The 17250-nt window shown below is 50.3% G+C and overlaps 1 protein-coding gene across 1 annotated transcript in view; it reads left to right on the top strand.

Moving 5' to 3' along the window:
* The window catches only part of LOC136289162 (collagen alpha-1(VII) chain-like), a 111857-nt gene that overhangs the window by 9649 nt on the left and 84958 nt on the right, over nt 1-17250 (top strand). Inside the window, exons 2-8 of the mRNA XM_066182650.1 lie at nt 6224-6357; nt 9602-9782; nt 10282-10441; nt 12642-12735; nt 13717-13890; nt 14853-15013; nt 16521-16650. Of these exons, the coding sequence (XP_066038747.1) occupies nt 6288-6357; nt 9602-9782; nt 10282-10441; nt 12642-12735; nt 13717-13890; nt 14853-15013; nt 16521-16650 (970 nt within the window). The 5' untranslated portion in view covers nt 6224-6287. The remainder of the gene's footprint in view (nt 1-6223; nt 6358-9601; nt 9783-10281; nt 10442-12641; nt 12736-13716; nt 13891-14852; nt 15014-16520; nt 16651-17250) is intronic.

Genomic DNA, 17250 nt, shown 5'->3' with positions numbered 1-17250 from the left:
GGATGAGAGGAGGATGAGGAAGCACCGCATGGGGAGACTGAGGAGGAAGAAGAGGTTGAGGACCTCCCGATGGGGAGGATGAAGAGGATGAGGAAGATGAGGAGGATGAGGAAGCAGAAGCTGCCCCAGCTTCCCCCTGCCCTGCCCCCCTCGGTGCTGTCCCGGAAGGGCCCGAGGTGTCCCAAACGTGTCCGAAATTGGAATTTTCGGGATGACTTTTCCCTTCCGCCGGTGGGACGTGGCTCGGGGGCATCAGGAAGGAGATTCCAGAGCGTCCTGGAATATCCAGGGGGTCACTAAAATCCCGCTCCCGCCCAGGACAATCCCAAAATCCCAGCACGTTCTTGAGGGTGTGTCCCAAATGCTCCTTGGAGCTCTCTCGGCTTTGCCAGAATTCCCGTGGTTTTGTTTCGGGGTTTTTTGAGGTGGTTTTTTTTGGGAAGGAGCCAACTCCTGTTGCTCCAGGAGGGGTCTGAGCGTGGAGTGGGCAGAATCCGATCCCAGAAAACTTCCCACCAGCGGGATCAGGAGATGGATTTTCCTCCTCTGATCCTCTTCTGTGCCGGGTGGCTGAAAGCAAGTCCTGGACCAAAGCTGTGATGACGATGGAGCAAATCCCCCCGGGAACGGCGATAATTCCAAGAAAACAGAAATTCCAGCGGGCTGTGGGGGAAGCAGCGGGAAGGGTTGGTCTGGAAGAATTCCCGAATTCCGGGGTGGAATTCTCCTTTCCTGCTGCAGGTGTTGGCTGTGGCGACGGATGCAGGGGATTGCGCGGCTGGAATCCACGTCCGGCTCTGGGTTTGCTCCTTTCCCAATCCGGCTTTTCCTGCCCCAGGACCACCAGTGATCCTCTTCCCAATTCCCAGTTTGCGGATGCCGGAATGATGTTCCGCAAATTTCATTTTGATTCCCAATGTTTTGGGTTTCTTTTTGGGCTTCTCCTCGTCTTTGGGCCCCAAAATAACGGGAATTCTGCTGCAACCAGGAATTGCAGGGAAGTGCTTTTCACCCGGGGGAGAGGAGGAAATTAAACATGAGGAGACGATTCCTGGAATGTCCCAAAAGCCTTCGGGGCTCTTTGGGGTTTGGGTGGAAATTTGTAGGAATTGCTGCCTGTGCCCCGTCACCGCAGGTGGGAGGAGGAACAGGGAAAGGGCCCGGGAATGTTGGGGCTTTCCCAGTTTTCCTCCAAGGATCCTCAGGAAGGGCTGGAGGTTGTGTTTGGAGGGTTGGCACAGGGATGTGGGGACACGTCCTGGGTGTTGTTTGGTCCTTTTTCGGTGTCATGGGATTTTTGGGATCACTGGGGTTTTGGGTGTGTCACTTGGTCCTTTTTGGGATCACTGGAATTTTGGGATCACTGGGGTTCTGGATGTCATTTGATTATTTTTGGCGTAATTTGGTCATTTTTGGGTGTCCCTGGATTTTTGCTCCTTTTTGGGTGTCACTGGAATTTTGGGGTCACCGGGTTTTTGGTCCTTTTTGGGATCACTGGAATGTTGGGATCGCTGGGGTTTTGGGTGTCATTTGGTCCTTTTTGGGATCAATGGAATTTTGGGATCACTGGGTTTTTGGGTGTCACTTGGTCCTTTTTTGGGTGTCACTGGGATTTTGGGATCACTGGATTTTTGGTCCTTTTTGGGATCACTGGAATGTTGGGGTCGCTGGGGTTTTGGGTGTCATTTGGTGCTTTTTGGGATCACTGGATTTTGGGGATCACTGGGGTTTTGGGTGTCATTTGGTCCTTTTGGGGATCAATGGAATTTTGGGATCACTGGGTTTTTGGGTGTCACTTGGTCCTTTTTTGGGTGTCACTGGGATTTTGGGATCACTGGATTTTTGGACATCATTTGGTCCTTTTTGGGTGTCACTGGATTTTCGGATCCCCGGATTTTTGGGTGTAATTGAGTCCTTTTTGGGGTGTCACTGGATTTTTGGGATCAGTTGGGTTCTGGGTGTCATTTGCTCCTTTCTGGGTCTCTGGGTGGAATTTTGGGATCCCTGTGGGTTTGGGGTGTCATGTGGTCATTTTTCGGTGTCACTGGGGTTTTTTTGTGTCATTCGGTCCTTTCGGGGTGTCACTGGAATTTTTGGGTTTGCTGGATTTTTAGGATCACTGGGATTTTTTGATCCTCATTTTGTCCTTTCTGGGTGTCACTGGAATTTTGGAACCAGTGGGGTTCTGGGTGTCATCTGATCCTTTTTGGGTATCATTTGCTCCTTTCTGGGTGTCACTGGATTTTTGGGATCACTGGCTCTTTTGGGTGTCATTTGGTCCTTTCTGGGTGTCACTGCATTTTTGGATCGCCGAATTTCTGGGTGTCATTTGTTCCTTTTTTGGCATCACTTGGTCATTTTTGGGTGTCCCTGGATTTTTGCTCCTTTTTGGGTGTCACTGGAATTTTGGGGTCACCGGGTTTTTGGTCGCCATTTGTTCCTTTCTGTGTGTCACTGGAATGTTGGGATCGCTGGGGTTCTGGATGTCATTTGATTATTTTTGGCGTTATTTGGTCATTTTTGGGTGTCCCTGGATTTTTGCTCCTTTCTGGGTGTCACTGGAATTTTGGGGTCACCGGGTTTTTGGTCCTTTTTGGGATCACTGGAATGTTGGGGTCACTGGGGTTTTGGGTGTCATTTGGTGCTTTTTGGGATCACTGGATTTTGGGGATCACTGGGGTTTTGGGTGTCATTTGGTCCTTTTTGGGATCAATGGAATTTTGGGATCGCTGGGTTTTTGGGTGTCACTTGGTCCTTTTTTGGGTGTCACTGGGATTTTGGGATCACTGGATTTTTGATCATCATTTGGTCCTTTTTGGGTGTCACTGGATTTTCGGATCGCCGGATTTTTGGGTGTAATTGAGTCCTTTTTGGGGTGTCACTGGAATTTTGGAACCACTGGGGTTCTGGGTGTTATTTGATCCTTTTTGGGTATCATTTGCTCCTTTCTGGGTATCACTGGATTTTTGGGATCACTGGCTCTTTTGGGTGTCATTTGGTCCTTTCGGGGTGTCACTGGAATTTTTGGGTTTGCTGGATTTTTAGGATCACTGGGATTTTTTGATCCTCATTTTGTCCTTTCTGGGTGTCACTGGAATTTTGGAACCAGTGGGGTTCTGGGTGTCATTTGATCCTTTTTGGGTATCATTTGCTCCTTTCTGGGTGTCACTGGATTTTTGGGATCACTGGCTCTTTTGGGTGTCATTTGGTCCTTCCTGGGTGTCACTGCATTTTTGGATCGCCGAATTTCTGGGTGTCATTTGATCCTTTTTTGGCGTCACTTGGTCATTTTTGGGTGTCCCTGGATTTTTGCTCCTTTTTGGGCGTCACTGGAATTTGGGGGTCACCGGGTTTTTGGTCCTTTTTGGGATCACTGGAATGTTGGGATCGCTGGGGTTTTGGGTGTCATTTGGTCCTTTTTGGGATCAATGGAATTTTGGGATCGCTGGGTTTTTGGGTGTCACTTGGTCCTTTTTTGGGTGTCACTGGGATTTTGGGATCACTGGATTTTTGATCATCATTTTGTCATTTTTGGGTGTCACTGGATTTTCGGATCGCTGGATTTTTGGGTGTAATTGAGTCCTTTTTGGGGTGTCACTGGATTTTTGGGATCAGTTGGGTTCTGGGTGTCATTTGCTCCTTTCTGGGTCTCTGGGTGGAATTTTGGGATCCCTGGGGGTTTGGGGTGTCATGTGGTCATTTTTGGGTGTCACTGGGGTTTTTTGTGTCATTCGGTCCTTTCGGGGTGTCACTGGAATTTTTGGGTTTGCTGGATTTTTAGGATCACTGGGATTTTTTTGATCCTCATTTTGTCCTTTCTGGGTGTCACTGGAATTTTGGGGTCACCGGGTTTTTGGTCCTTTTTGGGGTCACTGGAATGTTGGGATCGCTGGGGTTTTGGGTGTCATTCAGTAATTTCTGACTGTCACTGGATTTTTAGGATTGCTGGATTTTTGGGTGTCATTTAGTCCTTTTTGTTGGTGTCTCAGGATTTTTGGAATCACTGGGTTTTTAGGATCACTGGATTTTTTGATCATCCTTTTGTTCTTTCTGGGTGTCACTGGAATTTTGGGATCTCTGAATTTTTGGGTGTCATTGAGTCCTTTTTTGGGTGTCACTGGAATTTTGGGATCTCTGAATTTTTGGGTGTCATTGAGTCCTTTTTTGGGTGTCACTGGAATTTTGGGATCTCTGAAGTTTTGGGCGTCATTTTCTCCTTTCTGGGTGTCACTAGAATTTTGGGATCCCTGGGGTTTTGGTCCTTTTTCAGTGGGTTCGCTGGATTTTTAGGATCACTGGATTTTTGATCGTCATTTTGTCCTTTCTGGGTGTCTGGGTGGAATTTTGGGATCATTGAGTTTTGGGTCTCATTTAGTCCTTTTGGGGATCACTGGAATTTTGGGATCACTGGATTTTTGATTGTCATTCGGTCCTTTTGGAGATCACTGGAATTTTGGGATCACTGGGGTTTTTAGGCATCTCTTTGTCCTTTCCGGGTGTCACCGGAATTTTGGGATCACTGAGGGTTTGGGCGTCATTTGGTCCTATTTGGGTGTAACTGATTTTTGGGATCTCTGGGTTTTTGGTCCTTTTTGAGCGTCACTGGAATTTTGGGTTTGCTGGATTTTTAGGATCACTGGATTTTCCATGCCCAACCTGGCTCCTTCCATGTCCTTATTCCAGGAAAAGTGAACCCAGAGGCAGGGAAACCTCAACGGATTCCTGCTGGGAGAATTCCTCCTGCCCCCGAGGCTCCCAGGGGACGCAGAACCTTTGGGATCTCTTTATTTCCTCTGTCCCAGCTCCCGTCCCCCTCAGGAGCACTTGGAAATGTGGATAACCTGGAAAAATTCCAGCCAAGCACTCAAATCTCTTCACCCATCACTTTCCAAACCCTTTTTTTAACCCCCACCTCCTTCAATTTCCCCACAAATCCCCGCCTCTCCTCGGCCGTGAATCCTGCTTTTCCCCTGGAGATTATCCCTTTTTTGGGCATGTGTGATCCCATTCCACCTTTTTTAAGGGAAAACAGAGGAACAAACGTCACCCCCCATGGGTGCCCCGTGTGACAAAACTGCAAATATCCCGTTCTTTGTTCCATGAATCCCGTCTGATGAGCGGTGATTCCCAGCAAAATTCCCCTTTGGAGTCGCCCACCCCAAACCTTCCCTCCTCTCCTGGGATTTTTTGCAGGAATTGGGGCTCAGGGATGGGCACCAAACCTTTTTTTTCTTTTTTTTTTCCCCAAATTGTGCTTCCTGGAGAGGGAGGAAGGCTCTGCCTGGAAGTGATCTTCCCGAGAAACTCCCGACTGGAATTTTCTGCTCGGAAAAGCCTCTAAATTTAGCTTAAAAAAAAAAAAAAAAGTGTTTTTAATGTGAAAATCGGATTTCTTGAGAGTCACCACGGAGCGGGAAAAAGGAGAGGAGGCTCTGGGTGTCATTCCCAAGAATCTCCAGGTGTTTTTTCCTGCTTTTCCCCTGGATGCTTCTGAGCTGAAATCCTCCATCCCAAACTCCTTGGGAACATTCCTTGTCACAGGGATCCTTATTCTCGTTAATCCCTGGCGTTAATTGGAATGGAATCCCTGGAAAAGAGCGAAACTGGATGAAGCCACTGAGATTTATTTTTTTTCCCCCTAAATCCGTAATTTCCACCTGGAAAACTGTCCGTGCTCCCCTGGGGGCAGGTGAGGCTCAGAACAGGAGAAGAACTTTTGGTTTCCCATTAAAAAAAAAAAAAGAACAAAATTCCTTTTGGCAGCACCGCTTCTGCTCCACAGGGAGAATTCCCTGTTTTCCAGAGGGGGAATTCTGCTGAAATCTTGGGGAGTGATTAAACCACCAGCAGTAACCAAAATTCCAGACTCCTCTGGCACGGTGGGGCTGGATCCTCAAGGAAGCTCATCGTGGATTTAGGAGCCTGGAGAAAAGGGTTGGATGCAGGTGATTCCTTATTTTCCCGGCCTTTTCTCCAGGATTAATGGAAGTGGGAAGTCCCTCTTGCATTTATCCCACCGCCAGCATTCCCATTTGGGGAGGGCGAAGCTGAACTCTCAGTATTAGCAAAGAAACGAAGGAATTCGAGGATTTATGGATTTTTAATCCCAGTTTTCCAAGCCAAGAGGAGCCTTTTTAGCCGGAATAAAGCTTTTCCTGGCGCCGAGGGCGGGCGGGAGCGTCACCCCGAGGTGGCCCCGGCTCCAACCTCTTCCCTTCTGCAGGTCAGGGTCTCTCCAGGCTCTGTGCTGACTTCCAAGGATTTCCAGGAGCTGCTTCCCAAGGGAAATGTTGTGTGCCCAGATCTTCATCCTGGCAGTAGCCATGGGGCCGTTCCGAGCTGGGGCTGTCCATGAAGGTGAGTGACAAGTGACAAGTGACACCTGGGACACTTCGGGGAGGAAAATCCCTTTTCCAAGCAGGTTTTCCTGCTCCTGGCGTGGATCCGCGCATGGATCTGTCGGGGTGGGGCTGTGGTGCCTTTGATTTCCTGCGTGGGATCCTCTTAGTTTGTGGGATCATCTGGACGACAGAGGAATTCGGGGCCTGAATTCCTGCTCTGGGATTCGTGGAGGAATCGGGGCTCTGCTCAGTGCCCTGCCTCCGCTCCAGAGGGAAGTGGGGAGAGAGGGAAAGCAGATCCCAAATCCCGATTCCTCCTCTGGATTCCAAGGCCAGCACACAGGAAATGGGAGAGGAAAAACCTCGAGGAAGCCTTGAATCCTTCTCCTGCTTTTTTTTTTTAGGGAGTTGGGATGGCACAAAGGTTCACCTCCCTGTCTCCATGACAGCCCACAAAGGATTTTTGGGGATGAGGGGCTGGATCCAAAAAGGAGGAGGAGAAAGAATTCCAGGGAAGATCCTCATGGATGGCCCGGGGTGTATTTTTGGTCTCGGGGTGGGAGATCCTTAGGTGGATCCTCCCGAGCTCCCAGGACTGGGAGGGATCCTCCTTTTCCCAGCAACCCCCAGGTCTGGAGGTGCAAACCCACCCAAATCCCTTAAATTCAGCACGGAGTTAACGGGATCCATCAGCGTCAGCTCGGAAATTAACTTGATTAAGCCGCCGTCCGTCAATTAACCAACAAGCTCGACTCTGAGGCTGTTCAATTCCGAGCTGGGAGCGAGCGGGGCAATAAATCAACGTTTGGAGACGTCTCTGGCAGGGCCGTGATGGATGGAACGGGATCGTTCTGGAATCTGGGAAATCCCAAATCCAGCCCTATCCCCCCGTGGTCAATAGAGCTGTCCAGGGGTGGGATTTTCTCCGGAAGTTACCAGTTCCAAATATCTTTTAACGACCCACGTTTCCCGTGACAGCTCCGGGTGCCTGGTCCGAGCAGGAATTCCGAGGTTTTGGGAATTATTTTCCCAAAAAAAATCAAAAAAAAAAAAAAAAAAAAAAAAAAAAAAAAAAAAAAAAAAAAAGGAGAGACCCCAAACGGCACCATCCCACCCTTTGGAATCCCGTATTTGCTGTTTTCCTCCTCGTTTTCCCTGAGGGTGGGGTGAGGAAGATGCTCAGAAACCAGGATGGGTGGAGGAAGCTCTCCGGGAATTTGGGATGTGGATGAGGCAGCAAATATCCCTCTGATACCGGTTTTGAGGATGTTTTCCCAAAATCAGGGCCAAAAAAGCAGGAAAACCTGCAATTCCTGGATTAGCAGCTCCAAGAGTTGGGTGGTTCTGGGTTTTGTCGGGAATTTCTTGTGGGAATACAGGGTCTGGTTACCGTGGGATTTCTTGAGAAATTTTCTGGAAAATCCTGCTGCAGGATTTCCACCAGTCCTAAGGAGGGAGGTGGGATTGGGATTTGCTTCCCTCCATTTTTTCTGTGGGAGCAGGGACGTCAAAACCCCAAAGATGAGGAAAAGGAATCGATTCCAAATTTGAAACAGCAGCTGGGAAAGGAGCTCCCGGTGATCCGTGACAACACCCAATTTGTTTGATTCCAAACACCCCTGGACAGGGAGATCTCTGGGAAGGAAAATTGAAATAATTTTCTCCTCTTTTTCTCAAGGAAAAGTGCTTTATATTCCAAATTTAACCCAAAAAAAACCCCAGCCCATCCCTATTTTCCTGCATCAAACAGAATTATTTTGGGAAGAACTCAGTGTCAGGAGCAAAAAGAAGGATGAAAACCCCCAAAATCCTTGGATAGCATCCACCCACAGCTGGAAAATGATCCCTTCTCCTCCTGCTGGTGGCCAGAGAGGATTGATCAGGGACACAGCAATGAAGGGACAGCACAAATATTTCCAAGCCCTTTGGGGATCCTGCTGGTAGGAATGGGATAAAAAAAAAATCCCGGGAATTGAAGAGGTCGGGCTAGAACAGGTTTTCCATGTGCAGCAGAATCCTGGGAAGCGCATCCAGGTCCTCTTCCTGGAAATTGGGACAGATTCTCCAGCCTGGCTGGAGAAGGTTTGGGCTCCAGAGCTGCAGGTGGAAGTCAAGGCTGGGTAAAATCCAAAATGACACAAGATGGGGGGAAAAAAAATGGGGATAAGGTTGATCCCAATCCCAGTGAGGAAAATCTAACCCCTCCTCCAGCAGGGTCTGGAATAACTGCCTGCAAGGGAGAGAAGTTCCGAGGAAAATACAGATTTTCCATGTCCCTGGCGGAGTCTTCATGAGTTCAAGCGTCCCAAAGAGTCGTCAGGTTCCTGTCCGTGGGATGGATTTATGGAATGCCTAAAAAAATACGGAATTCAGTTGGGAAGGGGAAAACGCCTTGCTGCTGGCGAAGGAAATTTCCCTGTGCTCCTGCCCCTTCCCTGCCATCAGAGCTGTCGTGGGATGGCTGGGAAAAACGCTCCAGTTGTTCATTCTGCGTGAAAAATTCTGCTCGCGCCCAGGGCTGGGTGGTCCCACATCTCCTCGGTGCCCCTGGCATGAATCCCAGGATGGCTGATGGGATGGCAGAGCTGCCACATTCCCAAATTTCAGTTTTGGGTAGCTCAGGGGTCTGTGCGTGGCTCTGGGAATGTGGGAATCCCCAGGCTTGGGGTTCCACTCTGGAGTTCCCTTGCTTCCAGAGTGTCCTGCACGCCTGATGGAGCTGGGATTTGGGGTTTGTGCTGAAAATCATGGAATAGTTGGGAGCTGGAAGGGGCCTTTTAGAGGTGGTTTAGTCCAATCCTGCCATGGACAGGGACCTTCCATAATCCCAGGTCGTCCTGGCCTTGGGCACTTCCCAGGATGAAGACCTTCTCCTGGGTCAGAACATCCAAATGAGGAACTAGGAGGAAATTAAGGACAACACAACACCTGGGAAGCACCGAAACGTGGTGTCTCCATCTCCTTCCCTTGGGTATCCTGGGAATTCACATTCTGGGGGGTTTCCCTCATTCCGTGGTGTGGGATGAGTCCTGGCCTTGGGCACTTCCCGGGATGGGGCATCTCTGGATGAAGAACTTCTCCTGGGTCAGAACATCCAAGTGAGGAACTGGGAGGATATTAAGGACAACACAACACCTGGGAAGCACCGAAACGTGGTCCCTCCATCTCCTTTGGTATCCTGGGAATTCCGGTGGCTCTGGGGGGTTTTTCCCCTCATTCCATGGTGTGGGACGAGCCTCCCTGTCCCTCTTGTCCCCCAGCCTGCAGGACAGCCGAGGTGGCCAACGTCCTGTTCCTGGTGGGGCAGTCGGAGGGCGCAGGGCAGGAGAGCTCCCGGCTGCTCCGGGATTTCATCGGGAGCACAGCCAGATCCTTCGAGAAGGCGGAGATGGGAAGAGGAGGCGTCCGGCTGGGCCTGGCTCTCTATGGGGAGACACCAAGGTGGGTCTGACCATCCTCCTCCGGGGATTCCTGGGATCCAGCTCAGGGATGAAGAGCTGCTGCAGCTCTGGGGAAGCTCTGAGCGAGAGCTGAACCCTCAGCGGGGTCATCCGGAGGGGCTCGGCCACAGGGAATTCTTTCGGGGCAGGAAGGGTGAGTTTAACATTCAAATTCCAAGTTTTAGATCCTGGGTTGTGGGACCACGGTCTGGGGCTCGTTCCCTGCCTGCTGTGAAGAGAACTTCTTGGCATGAGTTAAATCCATGGAATGGTTTGGGTGGGAAAGGACCTTAAAGACCAATTTCATTCCAACTTCCATGAGCAGGGACACTTCCCACTATCCCAGGGTGCTCCAAGCCTGGCCTTGGACACTTCCAGGGATCCCGGGGCAGCCACAGCTTCTCTGGGCAGCTGGAAACGAAATGTCAACATTATTTCTGGTTGTGGCCGTTTTCAGCGTGTCCGTTTCTCTTTATTCCCCCATTTCACTTTATTCCCAGGATGAGCGTTGAGCTGACGGATTACGTGACCATCAAAGAAATGCTGGATGCGGTTCCGGATCTCTCCTTCAAAGGCAGCCGCCTCCAAACAGGCTCAGCCCTGGCTTTTGCAGCTCAGGCCTTGTCCCACCAGGACACCTCGAGAGAGGGGGCAGCAAAGGTGGGTGAGCTCCTGGGGTGGGAGCAGCTGGGTCATTCCAGAATCCTGGAATGGTTTGGGTTGGAAGGGAGCTTAAAGATCATCCAGTGCCACCCCATCCATGGCAGGGAGACCTCCCACTGTCCCAGGGTGCTCCAAGCCCCAATGTCCAGCCTGGCCTTGGACATTCCAGGGATCCAGGGGCAGCCACGGCTTCTCTGGGAATTCTATCCCAGCCAGGAATTCCTTCCCAAGATCCCATCTCTCCCTGTCCTCTGGCAGTGAGAAGCCATTCCCACTTTGTCCTGTTGCTCCATGATTATCTTGGTTTGGCAAGACAGGTGTCTGCCAGGGAAAGCTGGAGCTTCCCTTGGAAAGGAGGATGTAAATCCCCCTCCCTCCAAATTATTATAATTTTGCAATTAAGGGGGCTTTCAGGCAAAGATATGGGAATAGGAATAACTACCAATATTTAAAAAAATAAATAAATATTAAAACAAATCTTCAAATCTTCAAATTTAACGTTAAAATTTTACTAGGAATATTAAAAATACAAATGTAGTAGTACAAAACAAACAAGCAAACAAAAAAAAAATCCTAGAAACGCTGACAGAGTCAGAAGACGACCTGACCCCCGTTGGTCAGGGTGTTGGTGTCAGCCCGAATAAATCCTCCTGCAGTGCCAGATGTGGTTCTGTTGGAGCGACGATCCTGTAGCAGGGTGACGTTTTCCTCTGAAGGTCCAGTGGGGCTGAGCTGGGTCTGGTTTTCCTCTGGGAATCCAGTGCAAACGGGCTGTGCTGGAGTTCCCAATCTCAGCTTTCATCCAGGTGGGAATGCTGGGCTCCTCCCCCTGGGATGATGGAATTGTATCAGCCGTGCAGTGAGCCTTGATGGCCCATGGACAGAAGATTCCCCCTGGAGGGAGGATGGGTCCTGGAAGGGATAAAGAAACATTTCTCCACCTGGTTTTTGCAGCTGGCCCGTTAACAGAGTTATGAGATAAAGAAGAAGCAGCTCGTCAGCTGGTTCCAACCGGTTGGGAATAGAATACACACTTTTGGTTACATCTTGCCTTGCAACCCAAGACAGTGATCTTGCAAGTTGTCCCTCTCCGCAGGGAAGAATTCCTTCCCAGTATCCAATCCAAACCTAGTCCTCCCTTAGGATCTGCTTGTGAGGTCTTGTAGGGATGAATCCTCTCCCTGTGCTGGCAGGAATTTCCTCCTGGAGTTCCTGCCCCAAGCAGGGATGAGACACGAGGGCAGGAGGGCCATGCAGAGGAGATCCTCAGAGGAGCAGCTCTGCTCCTTCCCAGCTCATGGGAATGATTCCATGGGAGTTCCCTCAGAGATGCTGGGTTTTTGAAGGGTTTAATTCCAAGAGAGGGATTTCATCGGTGCGAAACCCCACAGCTCTCACCGTGACCTCCTGATGTTGTGCCCGTGTCTTGGTTTGGGAAGACAGGTATCTGCCCAGGAAAGCTGGAGTTTCCCTTGGAATGGAGAATGGAGATCCCACCCTCTTCCAAATTATTATAGTTTTGCAATTAAAGGCTTTACAGGCAAAGATTTGGGAATAGGAATAACAGTTCTTTACTTAAAATATTAAGAGTACAAATGTAGTAGTACAAAAAAACAAGCAAACAAAGCAAACAAAACAAAAAATTCTAGAAACCTTTACAGAGTCAGAAATGCAACCAGTTGGTCGGGGTGTTGGAAGCAGTCCAGAGTGAGCCCTCCTGGAGTGGCAGATGTGGTCCTGTTGGAGTTGAGATGGTCCTGTAGAAAATAATCCAGAAATGGCGACATGGGCCTGGTTTTCCTTCGAAAATCCGGTGGAAAAATCAGGATCTGGTTTCCCTATGTCTCAGTTTTTATCTGGGTAGGAACGGTTTGGCTCCTCCCACTGGGTGGAGCATCTCTCAGGGGCATGATGTAATGTGTCATGTCATTGGTGAGCCTTGATGGCCCATTAACAGCAGATATCCCCACGGAGGAGGGTGGAAAGAGATAAGGAGCAATGCCCCACCCGGTTTTAACACCTGGCCCGTTATCAGAAGCCACCCACGCCCCTCCTCCCCTCTGGAGTTACAAGAGATAAGGAAAACACCTCCCCAGCCAGTTTCAACAGATGGAATAGAATAAACCTGCTTGTTTTGTTTTGTTTCATAACCCGAGACAGCCCGTTTCTCCCCTGGCTCTTATCCCAACTCCTGCAGGTGGTGGTTCTGATCACGGATGGGAAATCCAGCGATTCCGTGGAAGAGGGAGCTCGGATCCTGCAGGATGGGGGGGTGACGGTGTTTGCTGTGGGTACGTGTGGCCACCAAAACCCTCTGTGTGACCAACCTTCGTTCTTCTCCCTGGGGAATATTCCTGATTTTCACAGGACCCCCTTCCTAAAAAATGCTCCCATCGCCAGGCTCTGGAAACCACATCAAGTCCAGGAAAATTGTTGTGTTCTTGGATGTTTTTGTTGTAGTTAATAACTGATTTATTTGGTGGGAATCGGTGGTTTTGTAGCTGTCAGAGCCCCTTGGGAATCTGGAACGAGTTCAATAAACGGTTCCATAAAAGTCAAAATGTCATCAAAATGTTTTGATGCGACATTTAAAAAAAAAAAACCACACAACCAATTGAAAATGCTTTTGCTTCTGAAGGTTTCTCTTAATGGGGTTCAGAGACTGACTCAGAAATGTTCTTCAAAATAATTCCACGAGCAAGGAAAGGTTCCACTGCATCGCCAGGAGTGAAATTCCACCAGCCAAATCCCTTCCCTTCCCCAGATATTTCAGGGAATGACAGGAGTGGTGGTGGGGTTTCAATACAAATGGCAGCCAGGTCGATTTGAGCCAACGTGAGGTGAAAACTGGGGAAGGATTGGTTGGTTGGCTGGATTGTTCCCCCTTTTTTTTTTTTTAATTCAGCCACGGGAACACCCTGGAACTTTCAAACGGCCTCCCGAAATCCCATTGTCTGCTCAGCGCAGGAATTTCTCCGTATCCAATGGGAAGGACAATTTCCTGCCCTGTTCCCTCTTTTCCCACCTCTCAGCCCATTAGCAGCACTGAGACAATCTCTGTGACACCTCTGGAGAAACCCTGACTTCTTTTCCCTGGTGGAAGAGGCTTCCTCTGCCTCCCCCATCCAGCCTGAGGCTCCGTTCCTCGTTCCCTCCTTTTCCTTGGTGGCACAACCCAAAACTGCCCAGCACGTTCCTCCCCCTTTCCCAAGCCTGCCCTGCCCCGTGGACGGTGTCTGATGTCCTCTTTTCCTGCTCTTTCCCTCCCCTAGGGATCAAGCATGCCGACAAGAAGGAGTTGGGCAGGATTGCTTCGGATCCCGCTGCGGAGCACGTGCTTTACGTGGAGGATTTCCAGCTGCTCCCGAACGTGGCTCCCAAACTCTCTCGGAGGCTCTGCTTCACCGCCTCGGAGCCGCCACGTCCTGTCAGGCAGAGGGGGCAAGGTGTGTCCAGGCTCTCCCTTGATCCCGTTTTCCATCTGCTCAAACCAGCCTCTGGATGTGCTTCCATGGGGATGAACTTCCCTCATCCCTCTGAGGGAGCTTGAGGGGTTGGGTGATCCTAGAGGAGCCACCGGCTCATGGAGCGGCTCCTGCTTTGGTGCAGTGCTCCTGGGTGTTTTTTTCTTGTGGCTGCCTCTCCGTGGTTTGTTTAGGGATCCCAGATCCTGGGAATTTTGATGCTGGACCAGACAATGGGATGGAGCAGCATTTCTGCTCCTTGGGGTGTTTCGTTGTGGGATCGTCACCGCGAATTCTGGCAGCACAGCTCGGGGTCTGGGGAAGAACTTCATTCCCTGCCGAAGATGCAAAGAGCAGCTGAAAGGATTTCCAGAGAGATCTCCAAAGAGATCCAGACCTCTCCTCAAAGAGATCCTGACACTGCCATGAATCCAGAGGCAATGGCACTGAATTCCTGCCCCTTCTTGGCTCATGAGCTCATGAGAAGATGAATTAAGAGCTTGGGGTGGAAACAGGAAGGATCTCACCCGAGACTTAAAAGGGTCTCTCTTTTTTTCTGGCTTCTTCTGCGGTTCTGCAGCCCCTTCAGAGCTTCCTGTGACATTCCATGGAAAACCCAGGCCTTCTGTGACATTCCATGGAGAGTCCAAGCCTCCTGGCAGTGTTGGGAAGGAGAAGGGCAGGGAGGAGATGCTGCCCCGTGCATTATCCGGGTCTTCGCTGGGGAAGCATAACCAGAACCAATTTTGGTTTCCTGCTTTGTGCCGGCAAAAAAACTGGCCAAAAAACCCCAAAATTTCTGCTGGAGCATCTCCTGTCTGGAAACAGATCCCAGGTGTCCCTGTGCTCCCAGCCTGAGCGACACCCATGGATTTCTCTGTATGGAATATGTTGACTCCATCCATGAACTTCCAATCCAAACTCTTTCCTTTGTGTTTCCGCAGCTGAGCAGATCCTGGGCCCTCGGGAGCTGCGTGTCAGCGAGCTCAGCCACAACTCCCTGAGGCTCTCCTGGGTGGCAGCCACGGGCAGGGTGACAGGGTACAGTGTCCACGTCCACCCCTCGGTGCCACCGGGGCAGCCGGAGCCGGAGCACCAGCGGCAGGTGGGGTTACGTTCCCGTTTTCCAGGGCACCAGTTGGGATTCAGTTCCCAACGTTATGGAGTCGTCCCCTGTTGAGGGCACAGCTGGGTTAGGGGGTCACACCATGTCCTTCAGCCATCCCGGTGACAGCAGGATTGGCGGGAATTCCTGAGGGTTGAAGTGAAGGTGTAGATCCACCATTGGGATCTTCCAGTTTCAGTTCCCATTTTTGGGATTCAGTTCCCAGTGTTGGATTTTCTTTCCCAGTGTTGAGGGTTCATCCCATGTTGAGGGCACAGCTGGGTTAGGGGGTCACACCATGTCCTTCAGCCATCCCGGTGACAGCAGTATTGGCAGGAATTCCTGAGGGTTGAAGTGAAGGTGTAGATCCACCACGGGATCCACCAGTTTCAGTCCCCAATGTTGTAGGGTCATCCCGTGTTGAGGGCACAGCCTGGTTAGGAGGTGACACCACATCCCTCAGCCATCCCGGGCACAACGGAATTGGCAGAAATTCCTCAGGGTTGAAGTGAATCCGTAGATCCACCATGGGTGTGGATCCACCATGGGATCCACCAGTTGCAATTCCCAGTGTTGGGTTTTCTTTGCCAGTGTTGAGGGTTCATTCCGTGTTGAGGTCACAGCCTGGTTAGGAGGTGGCACCACGTCCCTCAGCCATCCCAGGCACAGCAGGACTGGCAGGAATTCCTGAGGGTCGAAGTGAAGCTGTAGATCCACCATGGGTGTGAATCCACCATGAAATCCACCAGTTACAATTCCCAGTGTTGGGTTTCAGTTCCCAATGTTGCGGGGTCATGCTCGGTTAGGAGGTGGCACCCAGTCTTCTCAATATCCAAAATCCTTTCCCTCCTTATCTTTATGATGCCGCCTCTCAATCCCATCCAGCCTCCCTGGCAGCATCTCCTGCTCCTCCTGCTGCCAGAATTGTTCCTTTTGGTAACATTTCCGTGGGTCTGGGGATTTTTCCATATGCTTGTGTGAGTGCCATGTGGCCCTGCTCATCCCACACCGCGCAAAGTTTGAGAGTTAAGACTGAAAGGTAGAAGATATCTGCCCTAAAAGCTTTGATTCCTAATAATAGAACAAAGCTATGAAAGCTTAAATTATTTAGGTGAAGATTATTAATTGTATTAATTATTAAAATTGTATTTAACTGGAACAATCATCCTTGGCAGCTTCTGTGTTTTCCCTGTTATTATGAGATCCCGAAGTTCTGTTTCCGTCCCTTGCCCTCAGGATAGATCAAAATTTCCTCCTCTGAGCTTCAAAGGAAACTTTCTTGGTTGTTTCCCCTTCACTTTCTTCAAAGGGATTTGAGATCACCTTTACCCTTAATGCGTTCTCCATGTTTTATTCCCTGGGCTATTCCATGGGCTGTTCCACAATTTGAGGATCGCAACATCTGGGTGAGGGTTTTTAAGGTCACTTTGAGTCACCCTGAGCAGGTGTGGGAGGTGACCTGATGTCGAGCTGTGGTGGTGTAACCTTGTCCCCCTGTGTGTGACAGATGGAGGTGGATGGGGACACAACCACGGTGCTGGTGACGGATCTGAAGCCCAGCACCAAATACGTGCTCACGGTGAGGGCCAGCTACGGAGGGGCCCTCGGGGAGCCGGCAGCCACCAAAGGGAAAACAAGTGAGTGTCCCCTGGGACGTCCCTGAGGAGAACACCCACCCCAGAGCTGGAGAAGGGAGGGACAGATGGAGGGAGGGACAGATGGATAGATGATAGAAGGAGGGAGGAATGGATGGATGGATGGATGGATGGATGGATGGATGGATGATAGAAGGAGGGAGGGATGGAGGGAGAGATGCATGGTGGGTGGAGGGAGGGATGGATGGACAGATGGATGAATGGATGGATGGAGGGAGGGATGGATGATGGAGGGATGGATGGATGGGGGTTGGACGAATGGATGATGGATGGATGGATGCATGCATGCATGCATGCATGCATGGATGGTGGGATGGATGAAGGATGGATGGATGGATGAGGGACGGACGAAGGACAAATGGATGAATGGAGAGTGGGATGGATGGATGGAGGGATGGATGATGGGATGGATGGATAGATGGATGGTTGATGGATGGATAGATGGATGCATGGACAGATGGATGATGGATGGATGGATGGTGGATGGACAGAGGGATGGACGGAGGGATGAACAGAGGGATGGATGAATGGATGAAGGACGGATGGATGGTGGATAGATGATGGATGGATGGATGATGGATG

This window comes from Chamaea fasciata, unplaced genomic scaffold, assembly GCF_029207755.1.
Source record: "Chamaea fasciata isolate MVZ Bird 193981 ecotype frontalis unplaced genomic scaffold, bChaFas1.0.hap1 SCAF_5, whole genome shotgun sequence".
Classification (NCBI taxonomy): domain Eukaryota; kingdom Metazoa; phylum Chordata; class Aves; order Passeriformes; family Sylviidae; genus Chamaea; species Chamaea fasciata.
This window is presented reverse-complemented; position numbering and strand designations above follow the sequence as displayed.